General features: G+C 40.5%; 1 protein-coding gene across 1 annotated transcript in view; it reads right to left on the bottom strand.

Annotated features, from left to right (window-relative positions):
* Positions 1-27,171, bottom strand: part of DPP8 (dipeptidyl peptidase 8) — a 1,004,126-nt gene that overhangs the window by 518,104 nt on the left and 458,851 nt on the right. Inside the window, exon 9 of the mRNA XM_044077448.1 lies at positions 25,088-25,188. Coding sequence (XP_043933383.1) covers positions 25,088-25,188 — 101 coding nt within the window. The remainder of the gene's footprint in view (positions 1-25,087; positions 25,189-27,171) is intronic.

Raw genomic sequence — 27,171 nt, 5'->3', positions numbered from 1 at the left:
CATCACGTGTCTACAATGATGAGAAAATCAGTGTCTATATTACATAATCAAACTTTTTAAAGTTTGAACGTCATATGGTCGAAACCATATTTGAACTTTTAAAAGTTCAAAAATGTAATTAAAAAAAAAAAACAAAACAAAGAAAAAAACTACCTGAATGGTTTAAGCAGGGGGCAAGTCCCCCTGCACCCCCCCGCTCTTTAAATATATCAACTCCGAGATCGCATTACAGTGCAGAAAAGGGAAATCTTCCCATTCTGCACTGTACAGAGATCTCCGTTGAAACATTCAAAATTTTAAAAGTTCGATCATACGGTGTCGACCATATGACATTCGAACTTTTAAGAGTTCGCCAACGTGATATAGACCAAGGAAATCATTCTATGTTGCACAACTTATAAACAAAGGTATGGCATCCAAGTCCAAGGAAGTCATTGTTCCACTGTATTCGGCATTCATCAGACCTATCATTGAGTACAATGCCCCCTTTGGTATATACCTAACCAGGCATATACAACAATTGGAATGTCCACAGAGCTTCCTCACTAAAGGAATACAGGATGTAAATAATATGTCCTATGCAGACCGCCTCAAGGGCCTATCCCTGTATTCTGTCTCCTACAGGCTTTTGAGGGGAAATCTATGCCTGGCATACAGGGCATTGTCAGACCGCATTCTGATGGAACTCCTGCATATCTATTAAACAAACAGCACCAGAATTACCCATTCTAAAGACTTAAACTTTTCCTGTGATATAAATAGGACTTGCTGGAGTAATAGGTATGTATCCCAGAGATTACTGCGTCTATGGAACAGGCTCCCCATCCATGTGAAGCAGAGTTTCTCCCTAAAGCAATTCATGTGCAACTTGGACAACTGGATGGGAGACCTAAAATTCATCCCTGGTTTGGCACCTATGTCTCTAATGGACACAGGTAACCTGTAAATAGCTCATCCCCTAGGACCATGCTTACACTTATCAAAGGTATCAGAACATGTCAGAGATTTGGGATGCATGGCCAGGCTTAAAACGGCCCTTGTGGTCATTAACCTAGTAAACACCAATGAACCTACGAACCTACGAATAAAACTCAGTAAGGAATATTTTAGAAGACTTCATGGGACTGCTGCATATCTGCAAGTCAAGCTCCACTCGAGTAAATTGCACATGCGACCTTAACCTGGTCTGTGACATCAATAGGACTTGTTGGTGGGACAGATTTGTGTCCCATAGACTTCCCCTTCTGTGGAATAAACTCCCTCTCCACGTCAAGCAGAGTACCTCATGAACCCTTTTTAAGCGCAACTTGGATAACTGGATGGGGAACAGAAAATACACCACTGGGATTCCACCTGTGTCCTTCCTGGACAGGGGCATCAGGTGCTGATTTGTCAGAACATGAGCTAAAATCTTGGCTAGACTTGTAAGGGTCTCACAGCCATTAGCCTAGTAACTTCCTGTGATTCCTATGATCATTAAATTAATCCTGAAAATAGTGTTGACATCTAGAAACAAAGTTCAAGCTATAAACCAATTTGCTCTTCCTGTCCTAACTTACAGTTTCGGAGTGACTGACTGGCCACAAAAGGTGTTGGATAGATTAGATAGAAAAACAAGAAGGGTGCTTCATGCTCATCAGATGATTTATAAAAATCAGTGCATACTAAGATTATATATTCCCCGTGCTGAAGCAGTATGAGCCTCCTTGAAAATGATTACAAGTATAAATCTGCAATCGTGGGATGGCATACATATCCTGCTGACCTCCCAAGACCCAAACACAGTGAAAGTTTTGAAGCATGAGGAAAATAAACCTAAGATGACTTCCCTGCTTAGTATAGCAGAATCATATAGGCATCAAACGGGAATGGAAATAAAACCAGAAGTAGATGAAAATCAGGCAGCAACTGAATGTGCCAATAAACAAAAGAAAGACTATAACGTGAAGGATCAGGCAAGAAATGTGTAAAATGCATAAATACAGTTGCAAGTATAGAAAACTCCTGGAACAAACTCATGTTAATCAGGGTCGAACACAGGAATGGTTAGGGAGAAGTATAGTCTAACCAAAAAATGAAAGGTTAATATTGGCAGCCAAAGGAAGTCGACTATGTACACACTGGTTTACAAAGTCCATTGAACTGTGGGAGAAACAGACAAATGTAAGTTACGTAAAACAGAATTGGAAGTAGTTGCATACGTTGTTGCTGGTTGTGACATACTAATGGCAGAAGGACTGTATACTGAAAGGCATAATAATGTGGAAAGACTGTTACACTGGGGATTGTGCAAACATTATAATATTGAACTAGTTGAAAAACACTGGACACATGAGCCAAAAAGCATCATAGGAAATGATGAAGTCTACATCACATGGAATCACCCATTACCAGCAATTCAAAAGACAGATGAGAGATAACCAGATATAGTGGTCCATGAAAAGAAAACAAAAGTAGCATTGATCAATAAAATCACTAAACCCAGTGACTACATTGTCTTGCATTCAGTGAGATACAAAGTCATAAAATACCAGGATTTGCAGCCAGAAACGAAAGCAATATGGAAGAAAGATACCCAGACAGTTCCAATAGTAGTAGGAGCAAGGAGTCTTATAAAAAAGAATCTGCAATCATATTTAGATATGTACTGATACATGTTAACTCTGTACAACTTGCAGAAGGCTCTGGGCACATTACTGGGCACATTGCTGGTGCTGTGAAGAGAACTGCTGGCTTACATCAAAGACTGAAACAATACTAATTTCATGAACTTTAATTATACGTTGACTTAGGAATGGGGTCCATTTCCATCATGGTATTAGAAACCCAAAAGATTTGGAGAAATTAAAGAAGAGTCAGAAACTGAGCTCTCCTCTGAGTATTGAACAGAAATCTGAGGAGAAACCCCTGTACCTGTTCCATCATCTTCTTGTCCAGATTCAGAATCTTGAATCTCTTCAGAAAAGGAAGTAACCCTCTTTCTTTTACCAAAACTACTTTAAAAGAAGGATCAATAGTCTGAATTAAACCCTGAGCAAGACTCAGTAAACTACTCAAGTAAGGAAATTTGGAGGAGGTACAGATACAAATTTAATTTTCTGATTCTTTTTAATAGGAAAAATGGGACCAACAATTTTATTAATGGTGACAGCAGCTTCCCTAGGGATGGACACAACATTGGCAAAACAAGGAAGCCTACCTGTTCCCGCTCCCAGTTCTGACAAGAGTGGCTCTCCCTTGCCCACTGAGGGGACTCCCAACGGCCACAGAGGACATGGCTAACCCATGGTCCAGTGTCTGTAGGTATACACCAGAGGGATCTAAGGTAAAAGATGAGTGGTCTGAGGTACATCTAATGGTCACAGCAGCCACCCACCTGAGGCTGAGGCAAATAGCTATTTTGCTGTGATGGCAAAGGCTGTTTGCTTAACTTTTTCTTTTGGTGACTGGATGAAGGACTGACCATGAGACCAACAGATTGTTCCACGCTCAAAATGGTGCCTCTTTCCCCATGGAAAACAAGTAACTAATGCCGGTAAAAACAAAAGTCTTTAAAAGTAACTTTTTTCACAGATTAATACAATAAAAAGTACTTTAATACACTTTGCCAGTCCCACAAAGTAAAACAAATACAATTTCTCCACAGAAAACATTGCTTTTCAGTTACTTTAAACAACTTTTAAACTGACGGAGGAAAAAGAGCACTCCTGTTTAAAAATAGAGCAGTCTTAAGACAGTCCATTAAAACACAAACTCCTCACTTTAAAATAACGTTCCTAAAGAGGAAAAGTGCAGTTGTGTACACTTACCATAAATGTAGATGTTCGAGTGTATTCACTGTTGCAGTCATTACATTTGAGTAATCTGCTTGCAGGTTGCCCTCAGTCGGCCTGATTAACAAAGTCTTGGGTCCTGCGTTGGTTGCTGTCCCTTCTTCCATGACGTCAGGTTGTCAGGGGTATAAAACATGCAGCCGACGCCATTACATCAGTTTTTCTTGCCCCAGATGTCAGGTGCCCCCCTAATGGGAAGCAATTAAATATAAAAGGAAATACACCAAAAAGGATTTTAAGCATAATGAAGGAAAGTGGAGGTATAGCCAAAAGAAGTTAGGGGGCTGGAGGGAGGGTAACCAGGACTGCAACAGTGAATACACTTGAACATCTACACTTATGGTAAGTGTACACAACTGTACTATGTTCTTCATGTTTCACTGCTGCAGTCATTACATTTGGGTAGATTCCCAAAGCTATGGTTGGGAGGAGGAATTTAGATAGCATTAGGGCCAGCTATAAGGCCCTGCAAGACTGCAGTGGCAAAGCCAGCTCTGGATTTAGAGAAAATTGGCAAATGATAATGCTTGGTGAAAGTATGTACAGAACCCCAGGTAGCAGCTTCTAGGATGTCCTTGGTAGGGATGCCTCTGAGAAAAACTGCAGAAGTAGATGCAGCCCTGGTGGAGTGAGATCTGATCCCCTGGGGAATAGGTTTTCCATGGTGCTTATAGCAGAAATGAATGCAATGGCTTATCCATTTAGAAATGGTTTGTTTTGAAATAGCCTTCCCCTCTGCCCCTGCAGCAAATGCTACCAGCAGTTGTTCCGATTTTCTTCGAGGTTTAGTCCTGTCCAAGTAGAATCTAAGTTGTCTGTGCACATCCAAGGAACTCAGAATCCATTCCCCTTTGTTATGTCGATTGGGAAAGAAGGTTGGCAAATCAATGGACTGACTAAGAGCCACACTGGATACCACCTTGGGCATTAATGATAGATTGGTCCTGAGTGACACCCTGTCCACATGAAAGATGATGAAAGGCTCCACTGCCATGAGAGCCTGTAATTTGGATATACTTCTAGCTGAAGTGATTGCTAAAAGGAACGTTGTTTTCCAAGAAAGAAATTTTAAGTCTTCAGTAGTAGCTGGCTCGAAAGGAGGTAGAGTGAGTTTCTCCAACACAAAGTTAAGGTCCCAGGCAGTGGTTGGAGCTCCCCTGGATGGTCTCAAGTTTTTGGCCCCTCTGAGGTACTGCTTGAGCAGAGGATGAGAGAAGAGGGGAGGTTCTGTGTTATAATTAGCTGAAATGGCTTAGGCGTGGATTTTAATGGAAGAAAAGGACAGACCCTTGTGAAGCATCTCAGTTAAATATTGCAAAATCTGAGGTAAATTGGGTGCTGCTGTGCTCATCCCTTGAGATTGGTTCCAGGCACAGAATCTTTTCCATTTTTCAGCATAAGATTTTCTAGTACTAGGTCTCCTTGCCTCTAAGATGACATCCATCACAGGTTTGCTGAGGGATGATAGGAGTGAATTTAAGTGATTAGCCAGGCTGCAAGGGTTCAATGTTGGAATCTGAGGATGCAGAATTTGGTTCTCCTGCTGAGACAGCAGGGAAGGAGTCTGAGGCAGGTGCCATGGAGATAACTGCGACACACTGCGCAGGAGGAGGTACCAGTGTTGGCGCTGCAAGTCAGGAGCAATCAAAATCATCCTTGGTTTGTCCTGTTTGACTTTTATTAGAACTTTGGAGAGCAGAGGCAGTGGGGGGAACGCGTAGACTGATAGGTTTTTCCAGCTGAAGGACAGAGCATCCACTTTCCAGGCTTGTTTGAGGGGAGTCCTTGTGCAAAACTTGTCCAACTGGTAGTTCTGGAGGGAGGCAAAGAGATCTATGTCTGGGCTCCCCCATTCGCTTGTCAACATGTTGAAAATCCTTGGTTCCAGTTTCCACTCATGTGGGTCCATGAGGTTTTTGCTTAGGCCGTCTGCCAGTAAATTCAATTTTCCTGGCAGGAATTGGGCTTAAAGGTGCACTTGGTAGCTCAAGGCTGTGTTCCACAATGCCATGGCTAGTCTGCATAGGGGGTAGGAATGTGTACCCCCCTGCTTGTTTATGTACCACATAACTGTGGTGTTGTCCGTCTTTACCATTAGTTGTCCTGGAAGAATGTAGTCCTTGAAGGCTGTCAAAGCATTCTGTACAGCTAACATTTCTTTTTGATTGACATGTAGGTGCATTTGATTTGGGTTCCATTTGCCCTGAATGCACTTCCCTGCCAAGTGAGCCCCACATGCATAGTCTGATGCATCTGTAGTTAGGGTTTGGGCGGAAGGGGGTAGTGTGAATGGTAGTCCCTTGTTTTGGTGGCAGGCCTCTGCCCACCAAAAAAACTCCATGCGTAGGCAAGGTATGATAGGAATCATTGTTTCCAGGCTGTGAGAATGTTGACTCCATAGCCTTTTAGATACCACTGTAGTTTCCTCATATGCAGTCTTGCATATGGAATTAGAAGAATGCAGGAGGCCATGAACCCCAAGGCTTGCAGTATTTGTCTTGCAGATAGCAGGGTTTTTGTGGCCACTTGTTTGAAGTAGGTTAACCAAATGAATTTGCTTTTCTGGCATGAGGTAAGCCATCTGGCCAGCTGTATTCAAGCTTGCACCCAGGAATGTAATTTGTTGACAGGGTACCAGTTGTGATTTCTTTTCATTTATGGTGTACCCCAGACAAGTTAGAACCCTTTTTACAAACACCAGAAGATTTAAAAGCATGCCCTGGTTTTCTGCATGAATTAGACAATCGTCCAGGTATGGGTATATTTGAATACTTCTTTGCCTGCAAAATGCAATAACTGGAGCCAGGCACTTTGTGAATATCCTGGGCGCAGTAGACAAGCCAAAGGGCAATGCAGAGAAATGATAGTGCGTGTAGCCTGCTTTGAAACATAGGTATCTTCTGCAAGATTCCCTGATTGGGATGTGCAGGTATGCTTCTTTTAATCTAGTGTTGCAAACCAGGCGTCTTTGCCTAGCAAAGGAAGTAATTGGTGAAGAGTCAGCATCTTGAATTTTGGAATCTCCAGGAAGGTGTTTAGAGTGGACAGGTCCAGGATTGGATTGATTTGTCTTTTCTGGGTACCAGAAAAAGTCTGGAGTAGAAACCTTGTCCCTTTTCCTCTTCTGGTACCATTTGAACAGCCCCCATGTTTAAGAGGGAAAGTACTTGTTTTTGAGCCTCTGCCCACTGATTTGGGGGCAGGTCTGGCCACCCATTTGGTGCTGGCAACGTGTGGAAATGAAATCTGTATCCGTGGGACACTATATTTAAAACCCATTTCTCCTGGGTTATGAGTTCCCAGTTCTTTGCATGAAGAGCAATCTTTACCCCCCAAGGGGCGGTCAAAAGATAAGTGCTTGGGAATTTTAAAAGGAAGTCACTGAGACTGTTTACCAAAGGGGGGTGTCTTGTTATTTCCAGATTGGAAGTGGAGGCCCCCACTGCTTAGTTCTGAGAGTCCCCTGGGACTGAAACCTAGGGTTTTGCTGTGTCTGGGTTTGGCTTGGGAAGACCTGGAAGGGACTGGAAAGGACCAATTCTTAGTAGGCCAGTGCCTACTAAATCTCGGAGGTTGCACTAGTAAAAAATCTTTAAAAGGTTGCATAGATTTAGCTTTATCTTCCATCTTTTTAAGAACTTCTTCAGCCTTGTTGCCGAACAGGCAGTCCTGATTTAAAGGAGCATCCAACAATTTAGCTTTAACATGATCAGGCAAAGATGGCTCCTTAAGCCAAGCATGCCTTCTATGCACAGACCCAGTAACAGCAGCCCTGCAAGAGACCTCTAAAGAATCAAAAACACATTGCAAAGTATGTTTTCCAACTTGTTCAGCAGAATGCATTAAATCCTGTAAATCTTTATTTTCCACACAGTCAGGAATCAACATAATTTTCTGTTTAAGCAATCCAATAATATGTTGTTGATATTTTAACATATAAAATTGGCAGTTTAAAGCTCTGATTGCCAAGGTTGCAGAAGTATAAACCTTTTTACCCCATCTATCCAGCGCCCTGGAGTCTCAATCAGAAAGGGTAGGATTTTTAGCAGTAGAAGCCTTAATGCCCTTGGGCCCCTGAGAAATAGTCTCTGGATCTGCAACAGGATTCTTGAAAAGGAACTTGTGGGACTCAGGAACCCTGTAATATCTGTCAGGTTTACTAGGAGCAGGAGGCAGGGAATCAGGGACCAAACTAGATTCTGAGAACACATCGTCAACAATGTCTAGTACAGGAGGTATAGCCAAAGGCCTATGCTGAGGTAGAAGAAAAAAATCTGTAAGCCTCTTTTTTAGAATCAGAAAATTCCTGGCTTTCCCAGTGCAAATGCTCCCATAAAGTATGCTAAGTTTCCCCAAAAGAAAAATCCTCAGGAGGGGAAGTAGAGGGAACAGAATCCTCTGCATCAGAATCCTCGTAAGTAGGTATGGACAAATCTGGGTCATCAGAAGAGTCAGAAGAAACAGAATCCTGATCAGAAGACTCATAATCAAGCTCAGCCCTAGGCTTCTTGGGGGGAGGGCGTTGACTACCCCTGATTAGAGTTATTAGATCTTCAGCCATTTTAATCATTTGTTTTTTAGGCATAGGGGCCTGAGCATGTGGCCTGGGCATCAGTTTTTTAGACATGGATCGAGATTTAGGCCTTAGCAATGAAGGAGGTGTCGATTTAATATGCAAGTCTGTAGGCCTGAATACACCCTCAGAAGTCGGTGCCTGCACAGCGGCTCCGGACCCATCCAAGGTAGAGACATCCACGGGTTCCATAGTGGAAGTATCTCGCGGCATACTGGACTCCAAATGGGTCTCAGTAGAGGCCTGCAAATTAGAAGTAGTGGGTATCAGGAGCTATGAAAGCACCTCACTGAGTACCGGCGAACTGGCGACTGGCTTAGGAGAAGCGTCGTCGGCAGTTCTAGACCTCGGCAGCCTGTCTCTGTCTTTATCTTTGCGTTTTCTTTGGAATCCCGGTAGTCGGACGGCTAACTAATGACATTTCTGGATAATTAAACCGAGAACCGAAATATTTAGAAGCAAAAATATACCGATGATGGATAGTGCGCTGATTAAATAAAGCACAAAACCGACAGCAAGGTGGTCAGGGCCTAGGCAAGGAATACAGTACGAATGAAAATCTTTATGAGGAATTTACTTTCCACAAGAAATGCAATAATTAACTTTTACTGACATCAGTAAGGAGCAAGAAAAAGTTTCCCCAACGGGGTACTTAGCTTTAAGTTGAAGACTTCGGTTCTGAAACTCAAAAATGAAAATTTCAGGAGTCAGCCGACTGGCACTTGCGAACTGCTTCTGCTTCGGGCACCACACGACAAGAAAGACTGATGTAATGGCGTCAGCTGCATGTTTTATACCCCTGATGACCTGACGTCATGGAAGAAGGGACAGCAACCAATGCAGGACCCAAGACTTTGTTAATCAGGGCAACCTGCAAGCAGATTACCCAAATGTAATGACTGCAACAGTGAAACACGAAGAACATGTATCAATAATACACAAATTATTAAATGTACGTTTTTTCCTCAAAGGAAATGTATCTGTCCAGCAAAGAAACAGCACAAGCTGACCATCGATCTTTGAATGCATTAGAGGAGTGTATTTTTCGGCGGCAGTAAAGCCCTGAAGTTCTTGGCATCCAAACATGTCTTTTAGACAGCTTGAGTTGCTAGACAGTTTGGGTGAACATCATGTTATATTCCTTCATAAAGAAGTGGAAGAGGATGTCAAGATACACACGGCAATGAAAATAAAATATGTGATCTGATTTACAAGAGTACTTACTTCTAAAACACACACACACACACACACAGACACAGACACACACGCGCACACACACACACACACACACACACACACACACACACACACACACACACACACACACACACACACACACACACACACACACACACACACACACCTCCACTACAGCAAAGTATGATAAGGTTGTTAGGAGAATGTTGCCTAAGCCTCTCAGGCTAAGGTTTGAGAAACTTTAGAGATTAGTTCACACAGCAATACACCCACCTTCATCCTGTATACCCACAACCAGTACACACACCCCAATGTCCACTGAGACTGCATCTCACCACTGTAATGTTTTAGTAATAGGTGACTCTACTGTCAGGCATACAGATACCACAATCACCAGGCTGGGTAACAACAGTGTGACAGCTGTCTTTCTGGAGCCAGAATTCAGAATGTTACAAAGACTCTTAGAATCCTTCATCCTGGCATACATGATTAAGACCTGATAGTGTCCCACAAATGAGTGAATGAGATCTTCAGCATTCTACCCACAGAGACATGCAGAAAGATATGACTGAGCTTGTTATGCATGGGTCTAAGGCAGGAAAGTCAGTGGTTTTGCCTGGTATTTTGCCATCACCTACAACAATGCTGAAATTCAAAGACAAGATAATTGACTTTAATAATTGGCTATGTAGCTGGTGACATTCTAGAGGGATTTTTATTTGTACTCTTGGGGCAACATGGCTGACAGGCGTTCATGCTGTGTCAGGGAAGTTCAGCACCTGTTTGACCACGACTTTTACGTTTTGGCAAAGACCTTTGGTGCCCCCATAGTGCCTTTTTTAAGGCAGAGTACATTTACTTGACATTCCAGATTAGTAAATACAAATTTGCAGCATATCACAGACAGTAAGTGTACTCAAGCTCAGGAGTCTTAATATATGCCTGAACCTGAGACTCTCTAGCAACTTAAACACATCTGTACATGTCTAGTTAGAGACATGGTTTAAAGCAATTAACGCACTTGCTCTTTTCCTGGGTTTAATGCCTATCATGTCCTCAGACAATGTCTTCAAGTCTAATGGTAATTGTGGGGGAGTATTAGTATTTGTCAAGGACTATCACCTCACAAAAGATTCCTTGGGGCACCAGATTTGAATTCCTATGTATCTAAATCACCGTATACAGTGGTACCATCCTTCCTCGCTAAATCAGACCATAAATTATAGAGCTTTTCCTTTAAAACTGATGGTACTCCCCCCTACAGCTACCTCTTTGTTCGGGGCCTTCTCCAAAGCAAATCTTCAGTTACTTGCCTACTTAAATTACACTGTAATTCTCCTCCAATGGATCCCATTGCTAAAGCCACTACTTATGCTTATGATTTCTACTACCATTTAAATTTGTATCGACAAGGTAGTCCCTATCTGCACCAAATATAATGAGAAATTTAAAAACACATATGGTGGAATACCCATATAAATCCATTAGATAAAAAAGAAAGGAATTACTTAATGTTTATAAGAAGTCTCATTATATGTACCTTAAGAGTACATTTAAATAAACCAGTGAAACCATAAGGAAGCTCAAAGCTGAATACAAACTTAAAATAGCAACTAAAACCAAAAATAGCTAAAAATCTTAATTTAACTATGTTACGAAGTTAATAACTAATACCCAACAATGTTTAGAGTTGGTCCACTTTAATACTACCCACTTTGACCCAAAGGAAATAGCTAACTTTCTAGATGATGAATTTACTGCCATGTTTACTCCATAGTTATATTCCAAAGTCCAAGCCACTCTCTTTAATTACTTTGGAGCAAATCCTCTAAGCCACTTAAAAGCTAAGAATAGTGAATTCATGGGCCTGGATAAAGTACAGTAGTGTAAGAGCTCAATATAACAATGGATGTCCAAGTGATCACTGCTGCAGTATTATGGGATTATCCTGCTAGGGATAGTCATACATTCAAGCCAGCAAACAAAATCCTGGGTGTCCTCCCTAATGCTGTATGTCTGATGTATGACTTCAACCCAATGGAGGCAGAGGTGCAAAAGCCTCACAGCAAGAGGTTCTCTCTGTTGATTCTCTCAGCTGGTGCCTTCTCTAATAAAAAGGATGTACAGATGCAAAATACCTCAGGACTTTCTTGCCCCAGACAAACAGAAGTAGAAGAAATACAAATAACTACATACCTATGTACAGGTGAAGAAAGAAGTATAAAACTTAAAAGAACCCACCTCAACCAAACTAAAAAGAAAGAGAAAGAAAGGGGGAAGGAGGGAGGGATCTAACATTGCAATGGTGATCAGTTGGATATCTACTGATATGATAACTTCTTATACAACTGTACAATGCCCTTCCATGATAACTGTTGCAGTATTATTAACCGATGCAAGATTCCCAAAGCTAAGCAGATAAGGAGGAAGAACCCTGGACAGTTTCACTGTCCAAAAATCTAATAAAACTGACTGAGGAAACCCTGCTCTATTCTTTGAAAAAACATCAGTCTTGTAATGTTTACTGAAAGTCTGACAGAGGACCAAGTAGCTACTTCAAGAAGAGATTTAGAGTCTATTTCTTTGAAGAAAATACATAAAACAGGAGTAGCTCTAGTAGAATAGGCCCTAACTGGAGCCAGAAACTGTTTATCATGGAAAGACAAACAAAAATAGAGAACTTCAGATATTCAGTTAGAAACAGTTTGCTTGGAAACAACAGCACCCAAATTTTTGAACTGGAAGGAGACAAAAAAGCTGATCAGACTTCCTGAATCTAAATAAAACCTGAGTTCCCTATGGAAATCTAAAGAAGGTAGATCCTTTTCTCTGAATTCTGAGGGAAAAGGCAAAGGTAGGCAAGTGGATGGCTTATTTCAAAAAGAGCTTACTACCACTGGCATAAAAGAAGGAATAGACCATATCCTTAAGAAAGATGAGAAAGGGTGGAATAGCCATTAAGGCTTGCAGCTCTGAAACTCACTTAGCAGAAGTCAAAGTCACCAACAGCACAGTTTTCTAAGTACAGCATTTAAGAAAAGCAGAGGCAGTAGGCTCAAAAGAGAATAAGGTAAGCTTCTCCAGAACAAATTTGAAATCCCAAGAAGGAGGGGATAGCCCGTCTTGTTAGTCTGATAAGAATTCCTTTCAAAAACTCTTTTACCACAGATTGAGAAAACAGTGATGAATCCAAAGGCAGGCAACCAAAAATGGCTGACAGATGAGCTTTAACAGAAGAAAATGCCAACCCACCATTGAGCAATTCACACAAATAAACCAGAACATTAGGAACACCCATCTGATAAAGGTTCTGATTCTGTCTATAGCACCACAGAGAAAACCTGTTCCATTTTCAGATATATGATTTTCTAGTACCTGGGTTTCTAGCCTCCTGTAAAACCTTAAGATGTCCAAGGATAACTGGTGCCTAAATGAAACTAAAACTTTCTCACCTAAAGAGTCAGATTCAAATCTGTAAACTTAGATGAATTATGGAGCTTCTGTTCTATGAAAGGAAGTCCATCCTATGAAGTAACTTGTGATGACTACCCCTGACCAGATAGAATAGAAGGGGAAAACAATGCTGCCTGGGCCAAAATGGAGTAACCAACAAGATTTTTGGTTTGTACTTCTTGATCTTCAGAAGGACCTCTGAAATCAAATTAATTGGAGGGAAAGCATAAAGGAACCTCTTTTTCCAAGGAAAGGTTATGGAGTCCATTCTCCATGCTAGAATGCATGGTAGTCTTGAACAAAACAGCCTGGGCTGTCTGTTATGTATGGATGCAAAAAGATCTATCTGTATCACCCAACAAATGGGCAATGTCCAGAAAGACCTCTCTGTTCAACATCCATTAGTGAGGATCTGCTAAAAAGGTTTGCTACTGTGTTTCTGACTGAGGGTATATACGAAGCCTGGAGGAAAAAAGTTTCTGATGGACTGCAATTTCCCAAGTTATCAATGCCAATCTGTAGAGGTGATAAGATTTGATGCCCTCCTGCTTGTTCATATACCAAATAAATGTGATGTTGTCTGTGAAGACCCAAGGAGGACCTGGAGTCCAGAAGTGATGAAGAGACCAAAGAGCTAACATAAGTGCCTTCATCTCCTTTTCACTGATGAAGTCTCCTCTTTCCTTTTGAAACCAAACCCACTGAACCCTGATGTCCTTGGAATAAACACTACATGCCAGATCCGAGGCACCTGTGAACAGACATTGAAAAGGGGAAGGAAATAGAAGCGGCATTCTTAGATTGAGTGAAACACGTTCTTTCTGTCATGAAAGCTCCTTTCTGATGAAGGGCATAAGAAGAATTGTGAAGGTTAATGGAGGACAATGCTGAACCCAAGCAGACTTCAGATACCACTGAATATTCCTCATATGCAGTCTGGCATAAGGACACATAGGAATCATTGATAGCCTAGCACTCTGTGGATCTTTCTTGCAGTTGTCATATCCAAAGAAGATCCTGAAAGTAATCTACCAGGAAAATAGAATCCGGAGACAGAATTAAGCAAGACTTCTTCAGGTTCAACGTGAACCCCAGCCTAGGAAGAACATCCAAAACAGAATGCAAATGAGTCAGAAGGAGCTACTGAGTAATATAGCCTAAATGAGAATATATACATCTGAATGACTTGAAGCCTGCAGAAGGCAATGACAGGATAGAACTTTAAGACTTTTCCTGAAAGCTCCTTCTCTATGGTCTTTTACTCTTCTGAGAAAATGTCAGGTCCTTATGCAGAAAAGAACCAGCTTTAGAATGATTATTTCTCAGAAATTTGGTCACAGGAGAAAGAAAGATTTGTTTTAGATCCTGTATGACTTTACTTTTCTCCTGCAAGGATATGAAAAATTCTACAGCCACAAAAATAAAAAGATGCAGCCTATCCAAAAGAGAATGCTGCAATTTAGCTTTGATATCCACAGGCAAAGGCTGAAGTCTAAGCAATGAAATGTTACAAAGAACTGAACCAGTGGCTTCAGCTCTAGAAGAGGATCTGTAGCATCATAACTACATGTAATATAACATCTAGCCACTTGAGCATAAGGATTAAGTAAAGATAGTGCAGAAGACTTAGCTTCTGAATCATCAAAGTTAGAAAGCATTTTACCCAAGTTTCCTATAACAGACAAGAGGTACTGAACCATATGGGCTTGGTAATTTATAGCTCTAAAAGCTAAAGTGGCAGAAATACATAATTTATTTTGCTATATATCTCAATGGCTCTACTACATTTCTCTTCAGGTAAACCATTTGAGGAAGACAGGGGCTTAAAAGACTTCTTAGTGGAAAGAGTAGTGACATAAGGAATCCTGTAGAGCAACTTGACTGACTTTGGAACTTTGTAAAATCTCTCAGGTTTCTTAGAAGATACAGGGTGAACCCCAGGATTAAAAGAAGCATTGTTGAAGGCATCCAACATTATTAAAACAGAGTGAATGTCTAAAGGCTTAGGCGCATCCCTTTCTAGCAGAACATAGCACCTTTTCTGAAAATCATGCAACTGAGAACATTCTCACAGGAGAAAACTCCTCCACAGTGGAATCCAGAAATAAAATATATTTTTCCTCATCTAAAGCATAAGTAAGAGGAGAATAAATCTGCAAAGAATAAGCCAAAGAATTATCCCCATTTAAATTAGACTCCACTTCATTCCCATACGCCTCTCAATGCCTTTTAAGGGGAAAAGAGGAAGAAAGGGGATAGGAAGCAGAAGCAAGAAAATAATATGGTGGCTGCAGAGACATTATTGCCTTAAAACGATGATGTATAAAATCCTGCCAATCTTGTTAGGATCTCTAACAGATGGAGGAAAAATGTGTGTTTAGTCATCTGTTTTTTTTTTTTTTATCTGATGTCTGCCTTTACTAAGTGAGGAGGCTCTGAGCCCTGATGTACCTCAATCAAAGCATTAGGAACGTCATCCTTAACTAAGATTTGAGGTATATCATTCAACCCCTCTAATATAATCAGCTGTGGTTCCCTCTTCTTGGCCACAGCAGATGACTGGTCAGATTTGACAGCATGCACGATGGCTGCTCCATATTAGCCTCCAATGGGGTTGCAACAGAGGGAGCAGCAACAACAGCAAAGGCTTCTAGATGGTTCAAGCTCTCATCAGGACAGTCAACAAAGACATCAGTGTTTCATTTGACAGCAGAATTCTCCAATCTAAGCTTCTTCTTCTTCTGTAGCAAAGGGCTGTCAAAGCCAGACACCATCTTACCCTGAGAAGGGGCTTTAAGTTTTTGGTTTTCTAAATGAATTTTTCACAGAAGAGACTATGCAAAGTCTTAGGCACAAACAGTTGACAGAACAATCCCTATAATCCTCCCACAATCACATTTTTCTCTCTCTCATTGATGACATGTACAAAATTTATGAAATACAAAAAAGTGAAAGAAAAGGGTCCCCAACATAAATGGCAAAGTAAGAGGTATGAACAGTATGGTTCACAAACCAATGCTGAAGCCAGAGTTCAGGTCTTGGCTGATGGCAAAACGTTATGGGGTACTCTGAATCTGTATATCTTTTATGTGCATCTGCCTCCAATGGGCTGAGGTAATGCATGCAATGTACAGCACAGGGCAGGGCGCTCAGGCTTTGGTATGCTAGTTGAATATTCTATTGGTTAATAATATTGCAATAGTAATGACTGAAGGACATCAAATACCAAGTTGTCTGAAACTCTACTTGCCATCTTTAATTTATGCATATCCACTGGTTACATTCCTGAATCCTGGAAAACAGCTACAGTAATGCTGTTAATTAGGGTGGCATAACCACAAATTCTGGCAGCTACAGACACAGTAGTCTTACTAGCCTCATATGTAAAGCTCTGAAACATACTATCTCAGACTTCATTAATCTTGAAATTGAAAATCTCTTAACCCTGGACCCTCATCAATCTGGCTTTGTCAAAGAAAGGTCTTGCCTCTGTAAACTCATTCATTTCTTTGAAAAAGTCACTGACTCAGTGGATAGCAGTTATGCAGTGCATGCAACACATCTGGACTTGACAAAGGTCTTTGACACTATTCCTTAGGCAGACATTGCTGACAAACCTGTAAATCGGAGTACTATCCTTACATAGTGTAGCAAATAGCTAAGTGGCTGTCTAAAAGAACCCATGTGGTTAGGGTTGCAGCTGCCACTTCTGAAAATCATAAGATACCAGTGGTGTATTACAGACTTCAGTGTTGGCCATTTCCTACACTGCATTTATTTCTTAGATATTCAGGCTAATACTCATGGACTATGGTTAAATATGTTTGCAGATGACTGCAAATTGAGTGTTAGGAAATCTTCCACTGACTCACAACTGCTCCAATACAGATTAAGCCATGCTAACAATCGGTACAAGGAAATTGACTTAACTTAAATATGAAAAAATGTAGCATAGCTAATTTTAGTAAACAAGACCTTTTCCCACACCATATAGGTGGCACAACCCTCCAATCAGACACTGTTGTAAGAAAAAACACAGTTATATAAGAACTTACCATGAGTAAATGTTTGCATAGATCATTGTTGCTGTAATGCTAAATGATGGGAAGTATCCTGCCCAGGGTACCACATGTTTGGCCAGTCCATCAAAGCTTAGTCATTCCTTCCTCCTGTGCTGTGCTTGTTCTCAGGCCTATTCACAAGGATACATGCACACACTTTAGAGAAGTAATGTATCAAAAATCCTCAGGAAAAGGAATGGCTGATGCTTTAGCAGGATAGACTTAGGTGAAAAAATGGGGGAATAGATATGAAGGGAATTCAACCTCAGCCTAAGGAAAAGTATGAGAAAAACAGTCAGGAATAAGGGGAGGGGAGGGTGCACGTACTGCAACAATGATCTACTGGAACATCTACATTTATGCTAAGTTTTTGTAAAACTGTACTATGTTCATCATTAGATCACTGTTTTAGCAATGTTAATAGGAGGGGATGATTCCCGGAACTTTTTTTTTGGTCGTCTCAGACCTCATTTGTACTGGCCCGGCCCTGGATGTCCCACATCCATGTCAGGTCTACCAACAATCCTCCTACCCCCACCTCCACAGACTTACTCTGGTATTGGTGGGGCCTGCTGCGGATCTTGGGAGCTTGGCATATCTGTGTTTCTATCTAGTAGCTATGGCTCAAGTAGAATGCTCTTTGATATAACCTCAAGGAGACTGGACATTAAAAGCATAGCAGAATGAAATGGCAAGGGTAATCCATCTAGAAATGACCTGTTTAGAGAATGGAAGACCCTACTTTTTCCCTTAAAAGAAATAATCAACTAAATAATGAACTATTATTTTCTCCTTGTTTTGAGGACTGGGAAAAATGCAGGGAGGTGGACAGATTAATTCAGAGAGATTTCAATCTAATTTAGGCATAAAGGAAAGGTTAATCTTGAGGGCTAGCCTGACCAGAAAGGGTGTAAAAGACATAAGGCCTTGTAACTCAGACAATTCAGTCACCCGTTTCATAGAAGGTAAGGCTACTAGTAACACTGTTTTCAATGTACAGAATTTTAAAGATGTACATGTGGCAGGTTTAAAGGGAGTGAATGTTAGTTTTTCAAGAACACAGTTCAGGTCCTAAAAAGGTGGGACAGACTTTCTGGAAGGCCTGATGTGTAAGATGCCTTTTAAGAACTGTCTGAACTCAAAATGTGAAGAAAGAGGTGAACCAACAGGTAGGCAGGCTGAAATGGCAGACAAATGCACCTTAAGGCAGGTATAGTCTGAGCTGACTATTTAGAACAGAGGCAAAGACATCTAACCTGGGGGGGGGGGTTATCCCATTATCCCACTGATGAACAGTCTGTAGAAAGACCTTTCTGTTCAACATCCATTTGTGACGGTATGCTTTGGTGATGGAAAGTCTGGACAGAAAGGATCGATCCTTTAATTTCTTTAATGTTTTTATGCTTCGGTCTGTCCTGCTTGGACTAGACTCCCAGAGCTTTGAAGCCCTATGAACAAGCTCCCCCCTCCAAGGCCAGGTCTGAGGTTATCTGTTAAAACCTTCTAAACAGCTGGGGGGGGACAAGAAAGGGGACTCCCAGACTGACGTTCATATGATTGATTTACCAAAACAGTTCTTTCTTCACCAGCAGAAGGACAGAAATTGGGAAGGAAAGAGGATGGCAGTGTTGTTTACAGACAGATTTCAGGTATCACTGAATTTTCCACATGTGGAGTCTGGCAAAAGGAATCATTTGAATTGTGGACGCCATGTACTGTAGGACTCTCAGAGTCTCTCTAGCAGAGTTCATGGGTAGACTTGTTAAGGTTAGAAAGAAGTCTTTTAAGAAATGAGTAATTTCTGAAGGAAGAAAAGCCATCATGGTCGAAATATTGAGAAGGCATCCCAGGAATACCAAGGAAGTAGAGGATTTAGACTGCTGAAGTTCAGTGAAAATCCCAGGTTATGGAAAAGGTTAACAGTAAAACATAGACAATGAAGAATCTTTTAAAAATTGAAGTGGCCTGAATGAGGAAGACTCACAAACAGGGACAAATATGGGTTCCTTGGAGCCTGCAAAATACTACAACAGGGTTTATATACTTTGTGAACACTCCTGGTGCACTGGAAAGCCCAAAAGGCAAAGCAAAAAACTGAAAATTAGATTTCAAAACACAAAGCCTCAAATACTTCAGCAGGCTGGACGAACAGAGCTATAGAGGTAAGTATCCTTCAGGTCCAAGGTAGCAAACAGAGATCTGGGAAAGATCAAAGGAAACAGAGCTTGCAGTGTTAGCATCTTGAATTCTGGAACAATTAAAAATGTGTCCAGAAAGTATAAGTCCGAGGTTGGTCTCCCAGTCCATTCTTTTCTTGGAATGAAGAAAAGCCTGGAACACAACCTTTTTAATTTTTGATGTTGAGGCACAGACTTTGTTACTCTCAGATGGAGGTCATCTGCTATGCTTCAGAAGGCTAGATGTTGCTGATCTGACGGAACCTGAGAAATCTCAGAATGAGTTGCAAGGGAATCCCAGTGTAGTCGGTAATCATTTTTGATGATGTCCAGAAATCAAGAATCATTTGTTAGTGCTCTCCAAAGGGTAAGCCAAAAATAAGTCTTGCAGGAAAGACTGCAAAGGAGAAGGCTGAGGTGGGTTAAGGGTAGGAAAGGACATTTATAAATTAGAAGATCTATCTGAGAAGGATCCCTTGGACCCTTTGAAATAAGACTTAGGCTTGTCCTGCCATTTCTTTTCTTTGGGATTTTTTTTACCATTCTGTTGAATGGTCTTTTGGATTTTGTGGAAAATGGGACAGACTTGGCGGGCAGTTTGGAAAAGAGAAAATAAGAAGCTGCTTGATCCCTTGCATTATTTTTTCCTTCCTCTACTTTTTAATTCAGTAGGAGGAGGTCCCACAAGTTGTCCTTATCTAAAGGAGCATCCAAAAGCTTTGCCTTAACATCCTCAGGCAAGGTTTGGAGATGAAGCCACGAAAATCTTATCACTGATCCAGCAGCAGCTGCTCTGGAAAAGGCATCAGTAACATCATATCCATTCTTGATGAAGTGATGTGCCACCTGAGTAGCTGAAGAAAGTACATTCTGTAAGGCAGAACTAGTATCAGAGTCAGGTAGGCTAAAAATAAAGCTTATCCATTTTGCCAAAAACAGACAACAGATACCTAATCATGTGAGTCAATTAATCAATAGCACAGAAAGTCAAAGTGGTAGAAATGTAGACTTTCTTCACATACCTGTCCATGGCCCTACTGTCCTTATCATTTGTTAAGTCCCTGAAGGAGTGAAGAAGCTTACACACATCTTTAGACTCAACAGAAATAACTGCTGGGTCAGATGTAGGGTTCTCATATACATATGTGTGACTCCTTTGAACTTCATAATACACATCTGATTGCTTGGAAGCAGGAGGCTCACATTCAAGGGCTAAAGAAGCAGATAAGAAAGTTACTTCCAAAACCTCCAGGACAGCAGACCCAGCAGAGGGTTTAGGGAATTTCAAACTGTAATATTTCTTCTGAGATTCTGACAACTGTTTACCCTCCCAGTTAAAATGTTGCATCATTTTACTGAAGGTATCAAACAAAGGAAAGTCCTTCCTGTGGTTTATCTGAAGACTACGTAAAATGTGAGGGAGAACAGATTTATGAGGAATAGTAAAAGGACTACGAATCTGATTCTGCTGATGAATCTTACTCAGAAGAAGTACTTCACTTTCTTTTTTGAAGAGTAAAGGGAGCAGGCAACAGAAACTGGGAAGGTGTCATTTGCTAGCAACAAGGGTTTATCTCTTATCATGTCTTCAGGATCTTGGCTAACTATGGGGAGTATCTGGTATTTGTTAGAAATACCATCATCTCGCATCAAATTGCCCAAGACCGTAAACTGGAAACCCAGGAGATTGAAATCACCATTCACAAATCCAACTACTATATTGCTAGCTACAGATCACCATCAATGTCCTCAAAAGATCATAGAAAATACCTTACCGTCATTGAAGGGTTAAATATCAAACCAAATACCTTCTTGCTAGGAGATTTTAATTACCCAAGAATGAACTGACACTCTTACTCCTCAAACTACATCTCAGTGTTGGTTAATGCCAATGTGCTAGAACAAATTGTAAAACTACCTGCTAAAGGCTCTAATATCCTTGACATGGTCTTCACCAACAAAGTCTTTAACTGTATTCCACTCTCCAGCTTCTTATCCACAACTGAATTATCATCTTTATCAAGCCTAGCTGTACCACCCCAACACCAACTGCGACCGTCTTTAGGGACTTTACCAGGACATAGCTACTTCAACTTGTAGAAGACCTATGCAAAATTCTCATCAATTTCCTGCAAATGTACAAGTACATGAAATCTATGGAGACAACACATAGTGAATAATATCAGGAAGAGGAGTCAGGTTTAAAGGAAGAAAGGAACTTAATTTGTGTAATGTCAGAGTGAATGTGAATTGTGAAAAAGGAGACGTACACTCCATGAAAAAATGTTACAAGGTGGTTTGTTTTCTTTCATATTAATGCATGTGTACCTTTGTCACTGTTTACATTGTGATTTAATAAAGATGTTATAAAAAAATCCCTGGAAATGGATCCAACTGAGTGTGCTGCCGCATTCAAGCCTGACTTACCAGCATCTGAACAGCTGCATTAAAAAGCTTGTACCTGTCCGACTTGAATATAATAAGTTTATGAATAAGCCTCTCTGATGGCTCTCTCAAGTCTACTTTGTTTAGTTGAATCTCATTTCACTGAATTTCATTTCACCCTGACCACATCGCTGAAAACACAAATTACTGAAAACTCATTTCACTGAATCTCATTTCACTGAACTGAACTTAGTATATATGGCACTGTGAGAGTACTGTAAGGCAGTAAAAGATATATGCCCTTTCCCCACTGTAGTGCGATCCTGGAGTTAGTATGTAAGTGCTCTTATTCCCACTAGCTCAGTCCTACTCATTCACTCCAATGGAGCTCAGGAAGTTTGCACTGTAACTTCCAATGGGCCTTTTGACAGAATCAAACTATGTCCTCACATTCCAAACAACTGTTCATATCTCTGGAATCATAGGGGTTATGAAAGTATAAATGGCAAACTCTTCACAAACTATTTTTATAGTGGTAATATTCTTTAGGTTCTAGGTCATAAACAGACATTTATAAGGCACATATATTTGTAATATTTTGTAAACAACTTACAATATCTCATCAAGCACTCAAGTTACGCACATACTATTAACAGCATTTTACTCATCTAGCTGACAGCATTCATATGAAGCTAAGGAGTTCTGTGTTACTTGGTTGTTGAGATATTTAGAAAATGTGAAAATTATCTGTATACATGAATATCATAAAAACAGTTAATATCTGTTTACCTGCACTAGACAGAGGTCAAATATTAATGCAGTTGAGTTTGCCATTGTGTAAGCTTTAAAGATGAAATCTTTTAAAACCTTGCACATAGCATGATTTTAGAATTATTGGTGCAAATATAAACAGCATTATTTGATGCCTAGAGGATCCAGTAGGAGTTAACTGCAGATGCACCTGGAGGTGTCAGTTGGATGTAATGAGTTTACCTGGCCCTCCCACCACCTGATCGTAATGAACTACACAGCCTTACCAGAGAACTATCTCTGACCTTAAAAATACCACCTGCACCCTAACCCTAACAACAGCACTCTCCTCCAACTTCTAACCTGGAAGTCCCTAATCAATCCCTAAACCTAAGTCCTCAAATACTACATAAAACATAGAAGTCCAGTCTTGCTCCTTAGCCCTGAACTCACATCACATTTCCTAAACCTAAAACTTCCTTCTTGCTCACTAAACCTAAAACTCCACTTCCTTCTGACCCCCTAACTTTAACACTCCCTAAGCATAACACTTCTGCACTCTAAAGTCTAATTCCCCTCACAATCACAACCTTGATAAACTTAACCTGCACTCCCTATCCCCTTCTACTCCCTCACTACAGCTGCCACAGTTACCTTGAACTTGGCTATTGATTTTGGGTGAGGTACAGCATCTCCATTCCCTCTGCATGTCTGCACATCTTGCTTGAACATGTAGCTGAGTTCAAACACAAGCAGCCCATTTGAGCTACAGGACACATGAGTTCCTACCTTTGAGAGGCAGTGGCCTTTAAGCACCTGGAAATCAGGCACTTGTAGTAGACACCAACAAATTTAATACTAACTTTACTAAACCTCCCCACAATGTTGCCCCCAGTTTCCCTGAAAATGTAGTTTCCCATGAAATCACACTGTAACAAGTCTTAAAATCCCTGCCAAACATTAAAAATAATTATTGTGCGGAACCAGACAACATACCAGGCTACATTCTTTTCAGTGCCAAGTATGCACTGTCTTGAGCCTCTACTTAAACTGTTCAACCTTAGTCTGTCCACAGGGTTTCTGTCTAATATCTGGGGAGCAGGCACTGTGAATTTCCAACATAAGGATGGCCCCTTTACAGAACCTGGCAATTACAGACCCATCAGCTTCACCAGCATTATATGTAAGGCCATGAAATATATCACAGCAGAGCTCATTTATGCAGACAGAGGCAGCTTAACCGACTGAGACCTCAGAAGGGCAGGTCCTGTCTCCTGAACCTAATCAGCTTCTTTGAATGGGTTATAGATGGTATGTACACTGGTCTCTCAATGCGCACTGCTTAGATCGATCTGGCCAAGGCTTATGATACTACCCTCAATACATGCTGATATTGTTAAAAAATAGACATACTCAATGTAACCCCTTATGGTATTCACTGGATTACACACTAGATGACAGAACTCAAGTTGTGAAAGTTACTGATACTCTTTCTGAATATAAAATTTTAACTAGTGGGATACTACAGGGGTCAGTGCTGGTATTTCACCTGTTTGGCTTTTATTCTGCAGACGTTAAGCCATATATCTCAGAAGTGTGGCTGTCTCAAGTTTGCTAGTCACTGCAAGCTGGGTACTGTTATCCACCCATCCACTCATACTAAAAAGCTCCAGCAAGGGCTGGAATATGCACAACCGATGTACTGAAAAGAGTTAATTGCAAAAAAGTGTCGCACTGTGGCACCTGGCAAAAAAAAAGCTTCTCTCACCTCATAAGCTATAAAAGGTAATTCTCTTCAGATAGACATAGCTATAAAAGGCCTGGTTACTTAAATGGACAATTCTCTTTCATTTGATCAGCATGTTTCCACCATAGCTAAGAAATCCATCTCTCTGGACATTCAGTTTCCAAGGGAATATCTTTAAGACCCAAAGAAGTCATCCTGCCACCGTAATCTTCCCTTATCAATAAAATTACAATAAAATTCTTATAAATTGAAGTATATTACTCAATTACAAAGGCCCCAAGGATACCTTACCAAGAAAATTAAAAGGCCTTAAATCATTCAGTTATCCCAACACAACAGAATGATTCTCCTAATGCTCAGTAACCTACAGGCTGCTCCAAGGGGACCTGTGTCTTGCCTTTTGAGCCATGCAAGCTCCAATCTTATCTGACCTCCTGCTTCTTTATAAAACCAGTGGCTCTACAAACACCCACATTAGGTATCTAAGTCTACACCAACAAATAACCAACTCAATGGATAGACAGACTCCTTGCTCAATGATTTCCAGCCCATGGAATAAGTTACCACTACACGTCAAACAAAGTACTAGTTTGACTATCTGTAAGGCTAGTCTTGATGACTGGATGGGTAGAAAAAAATTTATACCAGGACTATCATGTACAGCCCTGATGGATTCTGGAGGTAAATACTATTAAATGCTTGAAAAAGCAGGCACAAACTTTTAATGATGTCTAGTTAAGGGTGTAGATGGCTAGACATTTTATGGTCCCTGTGATTACTTGCCTAGTATTGTTCTTATGTTCCCCAAAACATACATTAATGTAAAGAGATCTAGCAACATGAATGCAGACATGCAAGAGTCAATGGGCAGTAGCCCCCTCCAAAGATGGTTTAATTTGCAACATACTCACTATTTTCCTTCGCGTGTCCATCCTGCTCGTGCAATGTATTCAGTGCCTGGAAAAAGGATTTCAAACTGCTGCACAAGTTTCTTGTTTACAGCGTTCACAAACTGCAAAAACAAATATTGTTTCACTGTATATCATTCTATAGACATACAAAAAGTTTAGATGACTAAAATATTAAAAAATGTCAATGATACATAACAATACCCTACAAACTGCCCATTCAAACATTTTACATTATGTGCTTCCAGTGTCAAATGGTTTACAAAAAAAATGACTTCATGTAAACTACAACTATACCAAAATGATTACTTCATGACTGAAGAAAGGCAGTAAATATTTAATTTGTTTTATTTAGTTTTCTAGCTATTTTTTTTTATTTTTTACATTTGCAGTCCCCTACCTACAATTGAGCTCACCATGTAAGTCAATCCCCTTACACAGTCACTCTCCAGATGGGGAGCCCAAAGACCCATTCATTCATATGGAATGACAGCTGAGTGAACTGGGCTCAGTAGTTGTTATCCTTGCATAAGGGATCAAGTGCATCCCCAAAAAAACCTCCCTATGGCAGTTTGCTAGTTCTACAACTGCTGCTTGTAAAGGGCACATGCATGCTACCACATGAGCTCATGTGTAAGTGGTGCAAAACTGCAGTGTAGGCTTACTGATCTTACTGCTACAGGCAAAACAACTGCACTTCAGCTGGTGTCACCAATGTAGCTAGTAAAGCTGCAGCCTCCTCTTCCCCAGGATGCGCAAGTTGGAATAAGCCTCTCACTTCCATCCTTTCCTGCCCGGTTCCCCAGTACCCATGCCTCTGGTCAAACATTGGTCATCTAGGGCAGAGCCACAGCTTCTGTTTAACCCCACCCCAAAAACTATTCCCCTTAATTTATTAAATTCTTGTTTAAATATCACTGCAGTTTTACCATCTTTTAAAATCTCTGTGGATCTTATTCTAATGATCCACTGTTCCACTAACAAACCACATCTTCAAAAACTTATACTAAATTTGCATTTTTATACTCAACAGTATTCATACATGATGCTTATCTTACTTTTTTATTTTAACACCTTTATAGAATTATCAGTTAACACACAGGCAAACATACACTTATATAAAAGAAAACAAACCATACTAACACATTCCTAGTTGCAAACGTTACACATCACGTATATTCTCTTGTACATTTCTCATCAATTCAACATTGCTTAAATTGATCGACTCCTGCCATCTCTTAAAGCTCACTCCTCCTCCTCCAAAACATTATTCTGCATATATTTTTGCCACAAGTTCCTTTTTTCTATGTAATTTGCTCCTGCCCTTTTCTAAAGATCCCACTTCCTTTATCTCTGTTACAACATTCAATGCTTTGAATACAGATGGCTCGGGCTTTGATTTTCATTTTCTAGTAATTGCGTTTTTTTGGCAACCAATAGAATTAAACTTTATAATGCCTTACTACATCTAGGCAATTCAGATCCTGTACCCCAGCTCAAAAAAATAATTTCCTTAGTTACGCCCATTTGTTCACCCAATATTTCTGGCAGAGTACTCTGTGGGGAATTTTAAAGTCTGACAATGCATTACATTCCCAAAACATATGTTCTCAGTTATCTCTTTTCTTCACATCACACCTCCAACATTTGGCATTTACCTGAGAAAAAAAATACTTCTTTTTTTGTCTGCTCAAGATATAAACACATACATGCAAGAAAAAAAAATCTAAATCTTTTAGACTTAGTTGAATATTTGGGAGCCATACATGAAGGCAATCTCTAGCCAGCAGTCCAAATGTCTTCTTGCTTTTCCCATTCTATTACCATTCCCCCTCAAGATTTTTGCTCACAATACATTGGTTCCTTTGCTAGTTTTCCTCAGTAAATTCCAGTCCTATCTAACCTATCCTGTGTACCACTAATTGCAGTCATCCTTATTGGCAAAATTTCCTTTCTCCATTCTTGTGCTGGCCTAGTTCTTAGAACACTTTCTGCTACTGTATGAATATAATAGAGTATATGAATACATAATATTCTGTACGGCTGTTATCTTCCTTAAGGGTCTGCATCCAAAATCCCACTCTCTT

This window comes from Protopterus annectens, chromosome 7.part0, assembly GCF_019279795.1.
Source record: "Protopterus annectens isolate FY-2018-M chromosome 7.part0, PAN1.0, whole genome shotgun sequence".
Classification (NCBI taxonomy): Eukaryota; Metazoa; Chordata; order Ceratodontiformes; family Protopteridae; genus Protopterus; species Protopterus annectens.
This window is presented reverse-complemented; position numbering and strand designations above follow the sequence as displayed.